The 19,632-nt window shown below is 36.8% G+C and overlaps 1 protein-coding gene across 3 annotated transcripts in view; it reads left to right on the forward strand.

Annotated features, from left to right (window-relative positions):
• The window catches only part of TET2 (tet methylcytosine dioxygenase 2), a 142,164-nt gene extending 128,533 nt beyond the window's left edge, over positions 1-13,631 (forward strand). For 2 of the 3 annotated variants that reach the window (XM_082462744.1, XM_082462745.1), the window contains 2 exons: positions 1,304-1,658; positions 3,652-8,406. In XM_082462744.1, the coding sequence (XP_082318870.1) occupies positions 1,304-1,658; positions 3,652-5,087 (1,791 nt within the window). In that variant the 3' untranslated portion in view covers positions 5,088-8,406. Of the gene's footprint in view, positions 1-1,303; positions 1,659-3,651; positions 8,407-11,561 lie in introns of those variants that run through there. The other variant, XM_082462746.1, reaches the window with a different exon arrangement.
• The last annotated feature ends 6,001 nt before the right edge of the window (positions 13,632-19,632 follow it).

A 19,632-nucleotide genomic window follows, 5' to 3' on the forward strand; every position in this document is an offset into this window, starting at 1 on the left:
AGTATCTAACACCATCACGCATCAGGTATTGAACACCTGCTCATCATTTGGAGGCTCTGCTAGATTCTGGGAAGCAGAAGAAATAAATGAGCGCTGGAGCTATAGTAGGTCTTGAAGATAACCAGGTTTCTCTCCAGCAAGGTGATGGAGAGTGGGCAGAGGATGAGAAAGTTTTTGAATGAAGGGGAATTTGCCTCTGATAGGTCACAGCTTCTGTGAGGTGAAATGGAAAGCAGCACTAGAGAGGTAGAAGCGAGTAGGGATAAATTGTGGGAAAAGGTGACAAGTGCTCAGAGGCAAGGATTTGGGAAGACTTATGTGTACGAAGTGAAACGCTCATTTTAATACCATTGCGTGTTAAACTTATTTATAAAGGTAAATCTAATATAATCATCACATTCCTTTCAAGAGTATCTTTCAATGCTTTTGTATTACCTTGGGTTTTAAATAACTGTGGTCACATTTTCTCCGTTAATTAAAAACACTAAATACTAAAAGCTAGTATTTTAAAACCAACAAACAATCTTTCATCAAAACCAATGTGATTGTGGCCAACAAAAGAAAAAAAGTACCATCAAATTATCAAAGCAGCAGAAGTAGCTTTTTTTTTTTCTTTTCAGAAGAGAAATGAGTGAGAAGAGAAACAATAAGTTAGATTTCATAAAGTACAGAGGAGGGAAAAGAAAGGTAGAAGCAGTGTTAACTTACATATTACCTGTATCAATCAAATCTTCAATTTTACATTATTTAGATTTTTCACTTTGGTATCCTGTGGAAATTTCTTAAACACAGTTAAGGAGAGTTAGGTGTGAGGAAAGATGTGAAATCTCTTTGTGTACAAAGTATGAGATGAGGCGAATGTGATGTTACCAAAAGCAGAGGAAGCCATTTGGTAGAGGAAACTTGTAGCTTCTTTTTGAAGCTTCTTCCCTTAGTCAGAAATGTATGTGAAGAACAGGGTCACTGCAGGTAACAGTTCCTGATAGATTCCCAAAAAAAAAAAAAAGTCAACATGAACTTGTTTATCTTGATGTACATTTTGATGCAATTTTCATTAATAACAGACAATCATGGTTTTATGGTAACAAACCAATCTGGTCCAGTAGGCCAGCACCACAAATCTAAATACTGAGAAGGGAAAACACACACACACACACACACACACACACACACACACACACACCAGCTGTCACCTGGACTGAAACTGAGGCTGTGCTGCACACACACACACACACACACACACACACACACCAGCTGTCACCTGGACTGAAACTGAGGCTGTGCTGTCTTGCTTCCCTGCCAGGTATGCACCCTCACTAGAGAAGACAATCGAGAAATTGGAGGGAAACCTGAGGACGAGCAGCTCCATGTTCTGCCTCTCTACAAAGTCTCGGATGTGGATGAGTTTGGGAGTGCAGAAGCTCAGGAGGAGAAAAAACGAAATGGTGCCATTCAGGTACTGAGTTCTTTTCGACGGAAAGTCAGGATGTTAGCAGAGCCAGTCAAGACATGCCGACAAAGGAAACTAGAAGCCAAGAAAGCTGCAGCTGAAAAGCTTTCCTCTTTGGAGAACGGCACAAATAAGAATGAAAAGGAAAAGTCAGCCTCCTCTCGTACAAAACAGATTGAAAATGCAAGCCAGGTGAAACAGTTGGCAGGTAAATTTAATGTGAAGTATTGTAGATATATGTGTTACGTGACACTTCTTTTAAACATGAACACTGTTAACTTTGGAAGGTTATGTTCAATCATGGGCTTAGTTCTGTACTAGAATTTTCTCTAAAGTAGCAAGGCCCAGGCTTTGTTCTTGGAGATGGTAGTGAGGTGTTGCATCAGCCCCAGTGTGAGGGAGAAGTTTGGATTTTATTCTATAATAAATGGCAAAGTTTTATGGTAAGTGATATGGTGAAATTAGTATTAATCCATCAACGACAGACAAGCCAAATTAGAGGCAGAGGAACTAATAGTTTGGAGATTGATGCAGTAAACCAAGAGTGAGGTAATAAGAGCTTGAATTTTGGTGGTAGCAATGAAGATATAGCAAAAGATGACAGAAGCGAATTCTTCCAAAATGATTATCAATACGTTGGTGACAAACCATTAGAATGAAGGAGAAAAAATATTTAAGGATGACTCCAAAGTTATAAGCCTAGATAATTAAAACAGTACTATTTATTGAGGTAAGTTTGAAAATAAGATTTATGAGGGAAGGGCAGGAGAATAAGATACCTTTCTTTAGCCATGTTGAGTCTGAGGTTTACGAGGGGAATCCACGTATAGCTCTTAAAAAGCTTTTACCCATCAAAATAGATCACATCTGTAGTAGTAGCAATAGAGCATTATTTATCAATGCTAGTGGATATTCTCTTTCTTGTTTTGTCTATAGTTAATACTCTAAAAAGAGAAATCATACAATGTGATGTCCATATCCAAATTTCAGAGATGGTATTGGCCTAGCCATTAACAAGAGAAAAATGCATATCTTTTGCATTAGTATAATGCTCTGCTTAGGACCAACCGTCTTTGCTTCACAAAGTCAAGTCTCCCTACTGATTGATTTTGAAGCTCAGGGATAAAACTAAGTAATTTAGAATAATATGTCAAAGATGTTTAATAAATATTTATTGATTGGTTGACTTACACTAAGAGAAGTAAATCCTATCCACTCCCTGGTATCTCTTGTAAGTTAGCTATAAAGTACAATCAGTTAGAACTTTGTGTCTAGTTCCTTCTAACTGGCCTCCGCAGTGATTGTTTCAGTTCTCAGGACTGCCATTGCGGCTCCGTTTATCTGTTCTCATCTCATATTACTCTTTCTTTTAAGTGCGGTCATGAAACAGAAGTATGACTTTTAAAAGTTTCATTTACAAAGCTGAAAGTTCCTTTAAAGTTGTATCTACAACTGTGTAAATTTCCTTCCTGGAAAGCTTGCTAATGAAATAGGGTTTGCCAGTTGTATAAGGTGCTTTGGGTATTTAAATGAATGTCATTCTTTTTCTCATAGCATTGCTGAATCTTCCATAACAAATTTTTTGCTACATTACCTATTTAACATATTTGATTGCATGCCAGGCAATGGAGAAATAAAGTAAAATAAGACATGGTCCTTTCCCTCAAGGGACTACTTTGCAGTGAGGTGAGGAGGGGACTAAAAATGGATAATTCCAGTACATGATGACTGTTGCTTTATCTGACTGATGTTTGCAGTGGCTATGACAAAGTATTACAAAAGCACTAGAAGTTGGGTTTATAGACGTTTTCCTTGAGGAAGGGATGACTATGTCAAGGAAGGGCAGGGAGATGGGGAGGAGGGGGCAGGGCACTTCAAGTAGAGAGTGTGGCTTGCTCAAACGCACGGAAGCTCCAGAGAACACGATGCTCTCAATGGAATGGCTTTTGGATGTTTCATTACATTTTTCACCACTTACCAAAATGTACTGCTGTGTTCTCTGCCATTTGGTTTCTAATGCTTTAGACACAAAAAACTATGCCAGACAGTGATTAGAGAGCTCTGACGTTGCTCTCGGCCTCGTGTGACGGGTGTTGCGTGATTCTAGTGATGGTCCTCACGTACGTGTAGACAGCCTCACTAGTTCTCATAAAGTGCTGACCAAGCATGTTTGTTCTTGCTCTCTCTTTTCCGGTCCACAGAACTTCTGCGACTTTCAGGACCAGTCATGCAGCAGCCCCAGCCCCAGCTGCAGAAGCAGCTTCCACAGCCGCAGCAACCATATCACCCCTTCACTGATAACCCTCAGTCAGAGTCTGTCAGCTCTTACACTTCTGCTGGATCCACCAGTCTATACACGAGGAGGCCCAATCCAGTTAGTCCTTATCCAAGCTCTTCACGCCCTTCAGAGATTTATGGAGGCGCCGACCCTATGAACCTCTATTCCGCCTCATCCCAAGCTGCAGGTTCATATTTGAATTCTTCTAATCCCATGAACCCCTACCCTGGGCTTTTGAATCAGAATAACCAATATCCATCATCATATCAATGCAATGGAAGCATATCAATGGACAAGTGCTCCCAATATCTGGGTTCCTATTCTCCCCAGTCTCAGCCCATGGATCTATACAGGTATCCAAACCAAGATCCTCTGTCTAAGCTAAATCTACCACCCATCCATACGCTTTACCAGCCGAGGTTCGGAAATAGCCAGAGTTTTACTTCTAAGTACTTAGGTTACGGAAACCAAAATATGCAAGGAGATGCCTTCAGCAGTTGTACTCTTAGACCAAATGTACACCATCTAGGTACATTTCCCCCTTATTCCACTCATGAGATGGATGGCCACTTCATGGGGGCTGCCTCTCGATTACCACCCAATCCGAGCAATCCAAACACAGACTATAAAAATGGTGAGCATCACCCATCTTCTCATTTAATCCATAACTACAGTGCAGCTCCGAGCGTGTTCAACAGCTCTCTTCATGCCCTGCATCTCCCAAACAAGGAGAATGACGTGCTCTCCCACACGGCGAATGGGTTATCTAAGACGCTTCCAGGTCTTAACCATGATGGAACTGCTTCTGTCCAGGAAGGCTTCCACAAAGTACACGACGCTGGCAGTCAGGAAAAGCAGCCTTGTGCTGCCGAGGACAATGACGAGGTCTGGTCTGATAGCGAGCAGAGCTTCCTGGATCCTGACATTGGGGGAGTGGCCGTGGCTCCGACTCATGGGTCCATTCTCATCGAGTGTGCAAAGCGCGAGCTGCACGCCACAACCCCTTTAAAGAATCCCAACAGGAATCACCCCACCAGGATCTCACTCGTCTTTTACCAGCACAAGAGCATGAATGAGCCAAAACATGGCTTGGCGCTCTGGGAAGCCAAAATGGCCGAGAAAGCCCGCGAGAAAGAGGAAGAGTGTGAAAAGTACGGCCCAGACTACGTGCCTCAGAAAACCCACGGCAAAAAAGTGAAACGGGAGCCCACTGAGCCGCATGAACCTGCCGAGCCCACTTACCTGCGCTTCATCAAGTCCCTTGCCGAAAGGACCATGTCCGTGACCACAGACTCCACAGTAACTACATCTCCATACGCCTTCACTAGGGTCACGGGGCCTTACAACAGATATATATGATGTCGCCCCTTGTGTTGGTTACCTCATTTGAAAAGACCACAACCAATCTGTCCTTAGTGTAGTTCTCATGATGTGGGCAGTGGGGAAAGGACACAGTATTCCTGACAGATGTGGTGAGAGGAACCTCAGCTCACCAGCAAAGAAAGAGGTCATCTTACCATAGCACTTAATTTCCACTGACTCCTAAGTGGTCACAGATGGAATCTAGGCAAAAGACCAAAGCATTCTATGCAAAAAGAAGGTGGAGAAGAAAGTGTTCCACAATTTACATTTTTAAACACTGGTTCTATTATTGGATGAGATGATATTTAAATGTGATATTTTTCCCCCTTACAACTCTACACATCTGTGACCACTTTTAATAATACCAAGTTTGCATAGTCGTGGAACACAAATCAAACAAGTACTGTAGTATTACAGGGGCAAGAATCTTAAAATACCATCTGGTGCTGAATATACAATGTACTGAAATACTGGAATTATGGCTTTTTAACATGCAGTTTTTACTGTAATCTTAATATTAACTTTTATTTATCAAAATAGCTACAAGAAGCATAAATGAATAGACAGCAAAACACTGAATTTGTTTGGATGTTCTAAGAAATGGTGCTAAGAAAATGGTGTCTTTAACAGTTGAAAACTAATGCCTTTATATCATCAAGATGCTATCAGTGTACTGCAATGCCCTTGAATAATGGGGGTACCTTTTCATTCAAGTTTTTAATCATAATTACCTATTCTTACACAAGCTTAGTTTTTAAAATGTGGACATTTTAAAGGCCTCTGGATTTTGCTCATCCAGTGAAGTCCTTGTAGGACAATAAACATATATATGTACATATATATACACACAAATATGTATATGTGCACAAACATGTATATCTATAAATATTTTAAATGGTGTTTTAGAAGCACTTTGTCTACCTAAGCTTTGACAACTTGAACAATGCTAAGGTACTGAGACGTTTAAAAAAAAGAAAAGTTTACTTTCATTTTAGAATGCAAAGTTGATTTTTTTAAGGAAACAAAGAAAGCTTTTAAAATATTTTTGCTTTTAGCCATGCATCTGCTGATGAGCAATGTGTCCATTTTTATTACAGCCAGTTAAATCCAAAACGGGACTTTTTGGATTCAAGGGAATACATTAGTCCACAAAACACATGTTTTCTGGTGCTCATCTCACATGCTATACTGTAAAAGTTTTATACAAAATTGTATGACAAGTTCATTGCTCAAATATGTAGAGTTTTAAGAATTTTCTGTTAACTGCAGGTAGTGATTAACCGCATGCTACAGACTCAACAAAGCTAGTTCACTTAAGCAATGCTATTGTGTGGCTCTGTTTGCTCTTCAGCGAACCCAATGGCCGTCTGCCTTTGTGTTGATAATTGTACATTGTGATGTTCTCATTTCTTAGCTTAAGTGTCCTCTTTACCGGGAAGATTGAGCAGACTGATGCCTGCATAAGATTAATAAACAGGGTTAGTTCCATGTGAATCTATTAATTAAAAGGAAGAAAAAAAAAAAACAGGCAGCTGGTTTGCTGTGGTGGTTTTAAATCATTAATTTGTATAAAGAAGTGAAAGAGATGTATAGTAAGTAAATTAAAGTGTAAACAAAACTTTTTTAACGCAATGCTTTAGTATTTTAGTACTGTAAAAAGAAATTAAATATATATATATATATATATATATATATAAAATATGGATTTGAAGCAGAATTCACGTCATGATGGTGCTACTCAGCCTGCTATAAATATATCATAATGTGAGCTAAAAATTCATTAAAGGTTTGAGTGATGTTCCTACTTGTCATATACCTCAACACTAGTTTGGCAATAGGATATTGAACTGAGAGTGAAAGCTTATAGCATTGTGTACCATCATTTTTTTCCAAGTCTTTTTTTTATTAAAAAAAAAAAGCATACCTTTTTTCAATACTTGATTTCTTAGCAAGTATAACTTGAACTTCAACCTTTTTGTTCTAAAAATTCAGGGATATTTCAGCTCATGTTCTCCTTATGCCAACATGTCACCTGTGTTTATGTAAAATTGTTGTAGGTTAATAAATATATTCTTTTTCAGGGATTTAACCCTTTTATTTTGAATCCCTCCTATTTTACTTGTATATGTCCTGATGTAACTAAAACTAATTTTGTAAATCTGTTGGCTCTTTTTATTGTAAAGAAAAGCATTTTAAGAGTTTGGAGAATCCTTTGACTGTTTCAAGCAGAAAAAAATTACATGAAAATAGAATGCACTGAGCTGATAAAGGGAAAATTGTAAGGCAGGAGTTTGGCAAGTGACTGTTGGCTAGAGTCCTTAACTCTCTAAATAAAGATGTTTTGATCCTGTAACCAATACAGGCACAGATCCATGAGGACTTCTCTACACAAACAAAACACTTAGGGGGATGGTGTGCAATTGACTGTACAATTATGTCTTAGTCTGTGTACATTTTTGCTTACTAACGTTTCAAATAAATTCTTAATCAACGGAGGCCTTTGAGTTTTATTGGTCAAATCTTTATAACATGGCTTTTGTCTTTTACAAAAATTTCTCCAGTTTTTGGCTGTGACCAATTTACAGGCATTTCAAGAACATTTGTTTTGTATTTGTCAAACTGCATGATTTTAATATTTTGCATATACCATATATCTAACCCCAAATATTTGATTACTTCATGCACATTTGTTGGTTTTGAGTCAGCCATCCCAATATGAGTGACTATTTGGTTTCTGTATCATCCACTGTCATTTGTCAAACTGCTGGCCAACAAGAGCAGGAAGTATAGTTTGGGGGGGTTGAGGAGAGGTTAGGTAGGGAGGAAGAGAGGAAATTGAGTGGCATATTGTAAATATCAGATCTATAATTGTAAATATCAAACCTGCCTCAGAATGAATGGAAAGCAGATCTCCAATTTGCTTATATAGGAATATCAGGTTGACTATATAGCCATACTTGAAAATGCTTCTGAGTGGTGTCAACTTTACTTGAATGAATTTTTCATCTTGATTGACGCACAGTGGTGTACAGTTCACTTCTAAAGCTAGTGGTTAACTTGTGTAGGAAACTTTTGCAGTTTGACACTAATATAATGAATTCTGTGTGCATTTTTCTACGCTTTTTTAAAAAACTTAGTTTCATTTCATTTTCATGAGATGTTTGGTTGTCTATAAAAATCTGAGGATGGTTATAAATACTGTAAGTATTGTAATGTTATGAATGCAGGTTATTTGAAAGCGTTTATTATTATATCATTCCTGATAACGCTATGTGAGTGTTTTTAATAAAATTTATATTTATTTAATGCACTCTAAGTATTGTCTTGTTGAAGTTTCTGTTTACTGCCTGAATTACTGCCACCTTGGTGAGGCAAAAGTGAATGAAAAGAAATTGCTTTTTAAAGATACTTTTTAGATGGTTATTCTTAATAGCAAACTATATCTAAGGTAACATCCAAATAGTTAAGGCGAAAATATTTCTCTAGTTATTCAACTTTGTTTTCAAGCTTACTTGTTAGCCTATTCACTTTGCACGTGTAGCCAGTGTAAGTCAGGAGTGGTGTAACAGCACTTCTGCTGACCATCCCTCCTGGTGTAGAGTCTGAGGGCTATCGGTGACAGCAGGGACACCAGGGTTGAGTTCATACTGCTTAAGTCTAAGGCCAGCCCTGCTCTCAGATTCTCATTTTCCTCTTCATGTCCACTCTTCAAGGAAAATTCCTCTTCCTGCCTATCGGAAAGGCAGGCAATGTTAGGCAAGAGGAGTGGGAAGAGGTGGCCTGGGAGGCACCAGACAAATGTGCATGTCCTCACCCACCCCGCATGGCTTCAGGGAGCTGGAGGCTAGATTGGCCTCCTCTCTATCCCTTCCCCTGTCATGTGAATCACCCCTCACACAGCCCCAGTGCGCTCCTGCTGAAACACTTTCTGGAAACACAAGATATCAAACACAATTACTAGTTCTACTTAGATTGAGTCTTCCAACCCTCACCCTGACCCCTTCCGAAATTGGTAGAGAAATCATTTACATCATGCATGAAGTAAGGGAATTCCCTTTCCCATACTTTTCTCTCTGTTCAGCCTGGGTCAAATAGTCATGCCTGAGCCCAGGAAATGACTGCCATGTAATGATCTTTGAACTCATAGCCTGGGTGATGCCTCCAGCACTCTACTCAAAGCCAGGATGTTAAGAGGAGAAACAACATCACCATTAAAAAGCCGTGATTCACCAATTTTATTTTTTTTTAATTTCAACCCTCTGGGGGTGCTGTCAACACTCATTTCATGATCCATCCTCTGGTTGAACCTTGGGAGCCTCCCACTCTTCACATTTGCTAGTCTCCACTGCCCAGGGCCAGGGGAATTTAAGATTCTGTGAGCACAGAAACTTTTCCTGCCAGGGCCCATCCTGATGCCACTAGTGGAGGCTGGTGATGCCAGCGCCCTGTAAATGAAGGTGCAGGCAGCCCTGCTGCTTCTAAGCCCGCAGGTGGAGAGGGGAGACAGCTGGCAATAACAGATGAGCCAGCATCACAAAGCTTTATTGACCCCTTGCCTCCCCTGGAAATAATTGCCAAGAATGAACCCTTTCATGCAAGCAGGCATGCACACAGCTGCCCCGTCACACAGTACCACTTGCTCCTTTCCTTGGTCTCTTCAGTTGGTCTATCCTAAAAACCCTCCCTCCTGCTTTGGGTAATTCGAGCTTCTCTTCGACTCCTGCCTGATTCTCCTGCTCTGTACCAAATCAGCTATGTAAGAACCAGATTCAGTGAGAAAAGACCTTATTCATCAAGGAATCTTCTCCTCAAGCTACAGAGAATTTTTATTTGGTTTTGTTGGTTTAAAGGACACCTGGAGGTGAGGGTCCAGAAAAAAAAAAAAAGAGAAAGAAAGCTGGGGGAGCATCTTTTCTTTCAAATCAATGCGGGGGGAGAGGGCGGGCCACATGAAACACTTGTTAACTAACTTCAGTCACTGGGCTTTGCGGTAAGGGGCGGGGTTACTTCCTCCCCGCCTTCTTCCCTCCCTCCGCTGAGAAACACTCTCTAGTTGTTAGAGTGGTGAGAAAACGTTCGCAAAAAAGCCTAGAAGAGAATTAACCGTAATTATAGATTATTTCAGTTTTACCAGCACTCTAAAGTTTTCGAAGAACAAAGATACTTTTATTCCCATATTTTCGAGGCCACGTGCCTGCATTTCCCTCTCTCTTACCAGGCAATTTCTCACAAATGTCTTTGCTTGTCTGGTACAACATTCCCTCTTGAAAGGAGCCACTCTTTTCCTTGCACACACGCTGCACGAGTATGCTTTCTTTGGGGGCTTCCTTTTATGCTGTTTCAAAAGGAATTTCTAGACTCAAATTGACATTTTACTCTCTAATCAATTCTTCATTCAAACTGAAATGAGATTTCTCCTTAAGTGATGAGTAAAATAGTAGTTACAGAGAGATACTCCACTTCCTCCCTACCCCCACAAGAAGGAATTCAGGTCATTTAAATGCACGGAATGAAGGATTTCTAGGCATATTCACCAAGCACTTGCTTTATATTCCTTGCACAGCATAGTCACATTAATAGAAATCTGGGTGGTGTAGCTTGAAACTTGAGATGCCCCTGGTGCCCTAAACCCTCTCTCATGGGTAGCTCTTGACTGAGCTTTAAGAAACATGATGAAGTACCAGCAGAAGTGCAGCAGAAAGCACCTGGCTTTGGATGCAGTAGTTTTACTAGTTAAGCTTCATCTGTAAAAGTCTGTAAAATAGTACATTCCTCACAGGGACGTGGTAAGGAATGTAAAACTTTTAAGTACAAACTCAAATACACGGTTATTCTTACAAAGTTTTTCCTCTCCTTCCCTCCCTCCCCTTTGCTTCCTGCTAGAAGGTGCATCCCACTGACCACACTTTAGTGCCCACCCAGCTGACTTCCCACAACACGACCCCGAATTCCCTCACCTGACCAAACAGGTTTGCATAACAGTGTAAGAGCTCTTGATTATGAAGCAGCACTAGGACCTCCAAGCTAGAGAGAAGACAGTGACAAAACAAGGAAATAATCCTCTGTCCTGTAATCTTATTAACCCTCAAATTGGTTTTCAGATGAGGTAATAATCCCCTAGTGACTCTGTGAAAATTCCAGTAGTTGGAATGACATCACAGTTTCTAAGATACCAAATACACATCAAAGACCAATAAGAAGCTCAAACAATTTGAGTTAAAAGTAGAAGGAAAAAAAAAGTTAACCAAAGGAAAAAAATAAATGATTGAGGAAATTATATTTTCATTTCCTTTCCTTACAATGTCATCTACTAACAGGTGTATTTTGTGGAATTAGTGTTTATAATATCCATGTTTCAAATACATGTATTTGAATAAAATATTTTTAAGGCAGAGTATATTAAAATGGAAGGGAGTTATGTTTCAAATATTATGTATCATTGATTTAAATTTTCATTTTTATATTCCCTAGGAGATGACCTACAATCAAGAACTATAGCTCTGGGTTCAAATCTTGGCTCTGCGTTACTAGCTGTGCGACCTTGGGCTATGTGCTAATCTGTCCTGTATTTTCCTCAATTTCCGCATCTGAAGAATGAAAATAATAATAACTATGTCACAAGGTTGTTGTGAGGAATACATGAGTTCAAAGCACATCAAAAGAACTAAAAAAAAAAAATTAAAAGCCAAATATTATAATTATGTTAATTCATTGAGCTGAAGCTGTAATTTCCTACCATAGTGGTTTTATTTTATGCATTTTCAAGTCATTAGTGAGAAAAAGGAAGTACATTTTAACTGTACAAAGTCATGGATAAGCAGATTTGAATGAGACCTTAGAGATCACCTTTCCCAACACCTGGTTTTATATAATTATTCATTCATTCACTCATTCATCCATTCATTAAGAAATAGTTTTAAACACTCACTCTTAAAAATGGTGTCACGTGCATTTCTGGGAGTTAGGCATCCAGAAATGAGCAAAACCAATAAGTCCCTATCCTCTTGGAGCTTGTATTCTAGTTAGGAGAGAGAGACACAGAATAAAGTAGCTAAGTGCACAGAGGAAAAGTAAGGCAGGGTAAGGGAAAAGGGAGCAGTGACTATTGAGAGGGATGCTGGATTTTTTAAATATCAGTTTGTCAGGAAGTTTTAATGATAAGGTAATATTTGAAGGCAGTGAAGATGCAAGCCATGTGGATATTTGAGAAAGAGTATATCAAGCAGAGAGAAACAGCAAGAGAAAAGCCCTAAAGTGGGCTAGCAAATATAGGAAGGTTGTGGCTGGAGCAGAATGAGCAATGAAGAGAGTGGTGGGGGTAAGGTTAGATGGTGGAGGGGGTCCCTGTTATAGAGCATTGTAAGTCCTTCGGCCTTTACTCTAAGATGATGATATTAGAGGGTTCTCAGAAGAGGAGGAACATGACCTGATTAGTGTTTTAAAGGATAACTCTATGTTAAGAATGGATTTTAAAAGGCAAGACAGATCCAAGCTCATGAAGTTAATAGGTCATGTCAAAATTTTAATCCAAAACATTCTTTTCCAAGACACATAATAACTAAACTGTCTAAAGCCAAAGAAAGAAAAAAATTGAAAAGAGGCAAGAGAAAAAAATTCTCTCATACAAAGGAACCCACATAAGGCTATCAGTGGATTTCTCAACAGAGACCTCACAGGTCAGGAGAGAATGGAATGACATAGGCAAAGTGTTAAAGAAAGAAACTGCTAACCAACACTATTTTACCAAGCAAAGTTGTTCTTCAGAACTGAAGGTGAAATGAAGACTTTCCCTAATAAACAAAAGGGAATTGATGACCATTAAACCAGCCTTACAAGAAGTGCTGAAATGAGTTATTTGATTTGAAACAAAAGAATGCTTACTAGTCCCAACACAGCCAAAAATAAATAAAATAAATTTATAAAAAAAAAAAAGAAAAGAATGCTTACTAGTAAAATGAAAACATAAAAATATACCACACATTGGTAAAGATTAGCAATATTAGATTAGATTCAGAATACTCTAATACTATAATATGGTGATGTGCTAACTACTTAATTCTAGAACAAAGGTTAAGGCACAAAAGCATAAAAATAGCTCTAGCTTCATCAAGTTGTTAATGGATACACAATTTTAAAAAAATGGTTAAAGATGACAGCAGAAACATAAAAGGGGGGGAGAGTAAAAGTATAGTTTTTATATGCAGTCAAAGTTATCAGTGCAAATTAGACTGTTATATATACAAGATGTTTTGGGACTTCTCTGGCAGTCCAGTGGTTAGGACTCAGTGCTTTCACTGCCATGGCTCTGGGTTCAATCCCTGGTGAGGGAACTAAAATCCCACAAGCTGCATGGCGTGACCAAAAACAAAAACAAATAAGTAAAACAAAAACAAAAACAAAAAAACCCCAGATGTTTTATGTAAACCTCATGGGAAATACAAAGCCAAAATCTACAACAGATACACAAGATAAAGAGAAGGGAATCAAAGCATTCCACTACAGAAAGTCATCAACTTACAAAGAGAAGAAAAGAAAAGAAAACAGGAACTTCAAAACTTACCTACCAATAATTACTCTAAATATTAATGGACTGAATTCTCAAATGAAAAGGCATAGAGTGGCTATATGGATTAAAAAAACAAGATCCAACTATATGCTGCCTACAAAAGACTCACTTTAGCTTTAAGGACACACATGGATCAAATGAAGAGTAGACATATTCCATGCACATGGAAACCAAAAGGGCAGGGAGAGCTATATTTATATCAGAAAAAAATAGACTTTAAGCCAATAACAATATCAAGAGGAAAACATGGACATTATAATGATAAGGGTGTCAGTTTATTAAGAAGATAAAACAATCATGAGTATACAGACACTCAACATTAGAGCACCTTAAACATATTAAGCAAATACTAATAGGTCTGAAGGGAGAAATAGACAATAATGCATTAATAGTAGGGGACTTCAATACTCCATTTTCAACAATGGAGAGATACCAAGACAGAAAAACAAGGAAATGTTAGACTTGAACCAAACTTCAGACCAAATAAACCCACCGGACATATACAGAAGAATGATCTAACAGCAAAAGAATACATATTCGTCTCAAGCTCAAACGAAACTTTCTTCAGAATAGATCACATAATATGTGACAAAACAAGTCCTAGCAAATATAAGAAGACTGAAATCATAAAAGTATCTTTTCCAGTCACAATGGTATGAAACTAGAAATCAGCAACAAGAGAAAAGCTGGAAAATTCACAAATATGTGCAGATTAATCAATATACTCATGAAAATCCAATGGATCAAAACAAGAAAGAGAAATCAAATAGCTTAGAAACAAATAAAAAAAATGAAGGTACAACATATCAAAAATGATGGGATGCTGCAAGAACTGTTCTAAAAGGGAATTTTATATATGCATATATTAATGTGTATATTAATAAAAAAGAAAACTGTCAAATAAACAACATAAATTTACATCTCAAGGAACTAGAAAAAAGAACAAATTAAGCCCAAAGTTAGCAGAAGGAGGTCAGTTCCAAAATTAGAGCAGAAATTAATGAAATAGAGACCACAAAAACAATAGAAAATATCATTGAAATTAAAAGCTGTTTTTCTGAAAAGATAAAGAAAATTCATGAACTTTTAGTAAGACAAACTTAGAAAAACTGAAAGAGGACGAGGACTCAAAATTAGAAATGAAAGAGGAGACATTACAACTGATACCTCAGAAATACAAAGTATCATAAGATACTACTAAAAACAATTATATGTCCAAAACTGAATAACCTAGAAGAAGTGGATAAATTCCCAGAAACAGAAAAATTCCTAGAAAGACTGAATCATAAAGAAACAAAATATGAACAGACCAGTAATGAGTAAGGAGATGGAATCAGTAATCGAACCTCTCAACAAACAATACTCCAGGACCAGACTGCTTCACTGGTGAAGTCTACCAAATATTTAAAGAACAAACACCCACTAACATCAATGGATAGATCATCTAGGCAGAAAATCAATAAGGAAACAATAGCCTTAAATGACATATTCCACCAGGACTTAATATCTATAGAACATTCCATCCAGAAACAGCAGAATATACCTTCTTCTTAAATGCACACAGAACCTCCTCCAGGATTGATCACACACTAGCCACAAAACAACTGTCAAAAAATTTAAGATGACTGAAGTTATATCAAGCTTCTTTTCCAACCACAATAGTATGTAACTAGAAATCAGTTACAGGAAGAAAACTGGAAAAAGCACAAACATGGAGACTAAGCAACGTGCTACTACAAAAACAATGAATCAATGAAGAAATCAAAAAAGAAATGAAAAAATACCTTGAGACAAATGAAAATAGGAACACAACTTTATAAATCTATGGGACACAGCAAAAGCAGTTCTAAGAGGGACGTTTATAGCCATACAGGCCTACCTTAAGAAACAAGTAAAGCTCAAACAACCTAACTTTCCATCTAAAGGGATTAGAAAAAGAAGAACAAATCATGCCCAAAGTCAACAGAAGGAAGGAAATAATAAAGATCAGAGAGGAAATAAATAAAGAGCAACAACAAAAAAAAACCCAGTAGAAAAGATCGATAAAATTAAGAGCTGCTTTTTAAAAATTAAAAAAAAAAAGATGAGCATTTATCCAGACTCATCAAGAAAAAAGAGAGGGCCCAAATAAAATAAAATTAGAAATGAAAGGGGAGAAGTTACAACCTATTTCACAGAAATATAATCATAAGAGAATACTATGAACACTTATATGCCACTAAACTGAACAACCTAGAAGAAATGGATACAGTCCTAGAAACATATAATCTTCCAAGACTGAATCAGAAAGAAATAGAAAATCTGAATGATCATTCACTAGTAATAAAATTGAATCAGTTATAAAAAATTCCCAACAAAGAGGACAGACCGCTTCACAGGGGAATTCTACCAAACATTTAAAGAAGACTTAATATCTATTTTTCTCAGACTATTCCAAAAAATTGAAGAGGAGGGAATACTTCCAAACTCATTCTACAAGGCCAGCTTTACCCTGATATGAAAACCAGACAAAGACACTAAAAAAAAAAAATTACAGGCCAAAATCCTTGATGAGCAGAGATGCAAAAATCCTCAACAAAATATTAGCAAATCAAATTCAACAATACATAAAAAGGATCATACATCATGATTGACTGAGATTTATTTCAGGGATGCAAGGATGATTTAATATCCACAAATCAGTCAATGTGATACACACATTAACAAAACAAAGTATAAAAATTACATGATAATCTCAATAGATGCAAAAAAAATCATTTGACAAAATTCAACATCCATTTAAGATAAAAGCTCTTATCAAAGTTGGTATAGAGGGAACATATCTCAATATAATAAAGGAGATTTATGACAGACCCACAGCTAACATCATTCTTACTGGTGAGAAGCTGAAAGCTTTTCCTCTAAGATCAGGAACAAGACAAGGATGCCCACTCTTGTCACTTTTATCCATCATAATGTTGATAGTCCTAGCCACAGCAATCAGACAAGGGAAAAGAAAAGAAAAAGGATCCAAATTGGAAAGGAAGAGGTAAAACTGTCACTATTTGCAGATGACATGATATGATATATAGAAAACCCTGAAGACTCCACCAAAAAACTATTAGAGCTAATATGTGAATTCAGTGAAGTTGTAATATACAAGATTTAGGGAAATCTGTTGCACTTCTTACATTAATAATGAACTATCAGAAAGAGAATTCAAGAAAACCATCCCACTTATAATCAAGTCAAAAAGAATAAAATACCTAGGAATAAATTCAACCAAGGATGTGAAAACTATAAGACATTGATGAAGAAAATTGAAGACAATACAAATAAGTGGAAAGATACTCTGTGTTCATGGACTGGAAGAATTGTTAAAATGTCCATACTATCCAAAGCAATCTACAAATTTAATGCAATAACTATCAAATACTCATGATATTATTCACAGAACTAGAACAAATAATCCTAAGATTTGTATGGAACCACAAAAGACCCTGAATAGCCAAAACAATCTTGAGAAAAAAGAACAAAGCTAGAGGCATCATACTCGCCAACTTCAGACTACACTACAAAGCTACAGTAATCAAAACAGTATGATACTGGCACAAAAAGAAACATAGATCAATGGAACAGAATAAAGAGCCCAGAAACGAATCCACACTTATATGGTCAACTAATCTATGAAAAAGGAGGCAAAAATGTACAATGTGGAAAAGGCAGTGTGTTCCAATAAGTGGTTCTGAGAAAACCAGACAGCTACATGTAAAAGAATGAAACTAGAATATTTTCTCATACCATATACAATAATAAATTCAAAATGAATTATAGACCTAAATGTGAGACCTTAAACCATAAAACTCCTAGAAGAAAACAAGCAGTAAGCTCTTTGACTTTGGTCTTAGCAATATTTTTTGGATCTATTTCCTCAGGGAAGGGAAACAAAAGCAAAAAATATGCAAATGGGACCTAATCAAACTTAAAAGCTTTTGCAAAGCAAAGGAAATCATCAACAAAAAGAAAAGTCAACCTACTTTCCCCAATATCTTGGGAGCAGATATTTGCAAACAGTATGTTTGGTAAGGGGTTAATATCCAAAATATTTAAACAACTCATAAAATTTAATATCAAAAATAAAAGCAACTCAATTAAAAAATGGGCAGAGAATCAGACCTGAATAGGCATTTTTCCCAAAGAAGACAGGCACATGAGAAGATGATCACCATCACTAATCATCAGGGAAATGCGAATCAAAACTGCAATATGGTATCACCTCACACCTGTCAGAATGGTTATTAACAAAAAGACAACAAATAACAAGTGTTGACAAGACTGTGAAGAAAAGGGAACCCTCATGCATTGTTGGTAGGAATGTAACTTGGTGCAGCCACTATGGAAAAAGTATGGAGGTTCTTCAAAAACTTAAAAATAGAACTATCATGTGATCCAGCATTACATTCCTGGGTATTTATCTGAAGAAAACAAAAACACTAATTCAGAAAGAAATACACACTCTTATGTTCATTGCAACATTATTTACAATAGCCAAACTATGGACACAACTTAAGTGCCTATTGATAGATGAATGGATACACACACACACACACACACACACACACACACACACACACTAATAATACTCAGCCACAAAAATATGAAAATTTGTGACAACATGGATGGACCTGGAGGGTATAATGTTCAGTGAAATAAGACAGAAGAAAATACTGTATGATTTCACTTACATGAAGAATCTGAAAAAAATAAAACAAACAATTATAATGAAACAGAAACAGACTCACAGATACAGAGAACAAATTAGTGGTTACTAGAGGAGAGAGAGTGGGGGAAGGGGCAAAATAGATAAAAGGGATTAAGAGGTACAAAATAGTAGGTTAAAATATATAAGTTACAAGGATGTAATGTAAATCACAGGGAATGTGGTAAATATTTTAATAACTTCCTCTTGCATAAAATATATAAAAATATTGAATTACCTGAAACTAATAAGTCAAACACAATTCAATAAAATTTTTAAAAATAAAAATGAAGAATTAACAACAATCCTTCTCAAGCACTCCCAAAAAACTGATGTAGACAGAACACTTCTAAATTTATTTTAAAAGGCCAGCATTACCTTGATACCAAACAAGACAAGGACGCTACAAAAAAATAATATTACTGGCCAATATCCTGATGTACATAGATGTAAAAACACTCAGCAAAATATTAACAAACCAAATTCAACAATAAATTAAAATAATCATACACAATGATTAGGTTGGATTTATTCCAGTGATGCAAGGATGGTTCAACATCTGCAAAATCAATGAATATGATATACCACATTAACAAAATGAAGGATAAAAATCATATGGTCATCTCAACAGATGTCAGAAAGGCATTCAACATCCATTCTGATAAAAACTCTCAACGAAGTGGGTATAGAGGAAATGTACCTCAGCATAATAAAGGCAATATATGACAAACTCACACATACTCAATGATGAAAAGCTGAAAACTTTTCTTCTAAGATCAGAAAAAAAACAAGGATGTCCACTCACCACCTTTTTTCAACATAGTATTGGAAACCCAAGCCAGAGCAATTAGGCAAGAAAAAGAATGAAAAGGTATCCAAATCATAAAGAAGTTAAACAGTCACCATTTGCAGATACAGTGTATTTTATGTAGAAAACCATAAAGACACCACCAAGAAATGTTAGAATAAAGGAATTCAGTAAAGTTGTGGGATACAAAAATTAACATAGAAAAATCAGTTGCATTGCTATATACTAAGCTATTGGAAAGAGAAAATAAGAAAACCATCCCATTTACATTCCTATTTACATCTGCATCAAAAAGAATAAAATACCTAGGAATAAATTTAACCAAGATTTAACCAATAAATTTAACTAAGACACTGATGAAAGAAATTGAATATACAAATAAATGGAAAGATATTCTGTGCTGATGGATTGAAAAAATATTGTTAAAATG

This window comes from Balaenoptera physalus (genome assembly GCF_965194825.1).
Source record: "Balaenoptera physalus genome assembly, chromosome: 5".
In the NCBI taxonomy this organism is placed as follows: domain Eukaryota; kingdom Metazoa; phylum Chordata; class Mammalia; order Artiodactyla; family Balaenopteridae; genus Balaenoptera; species Balaenoptera physalus.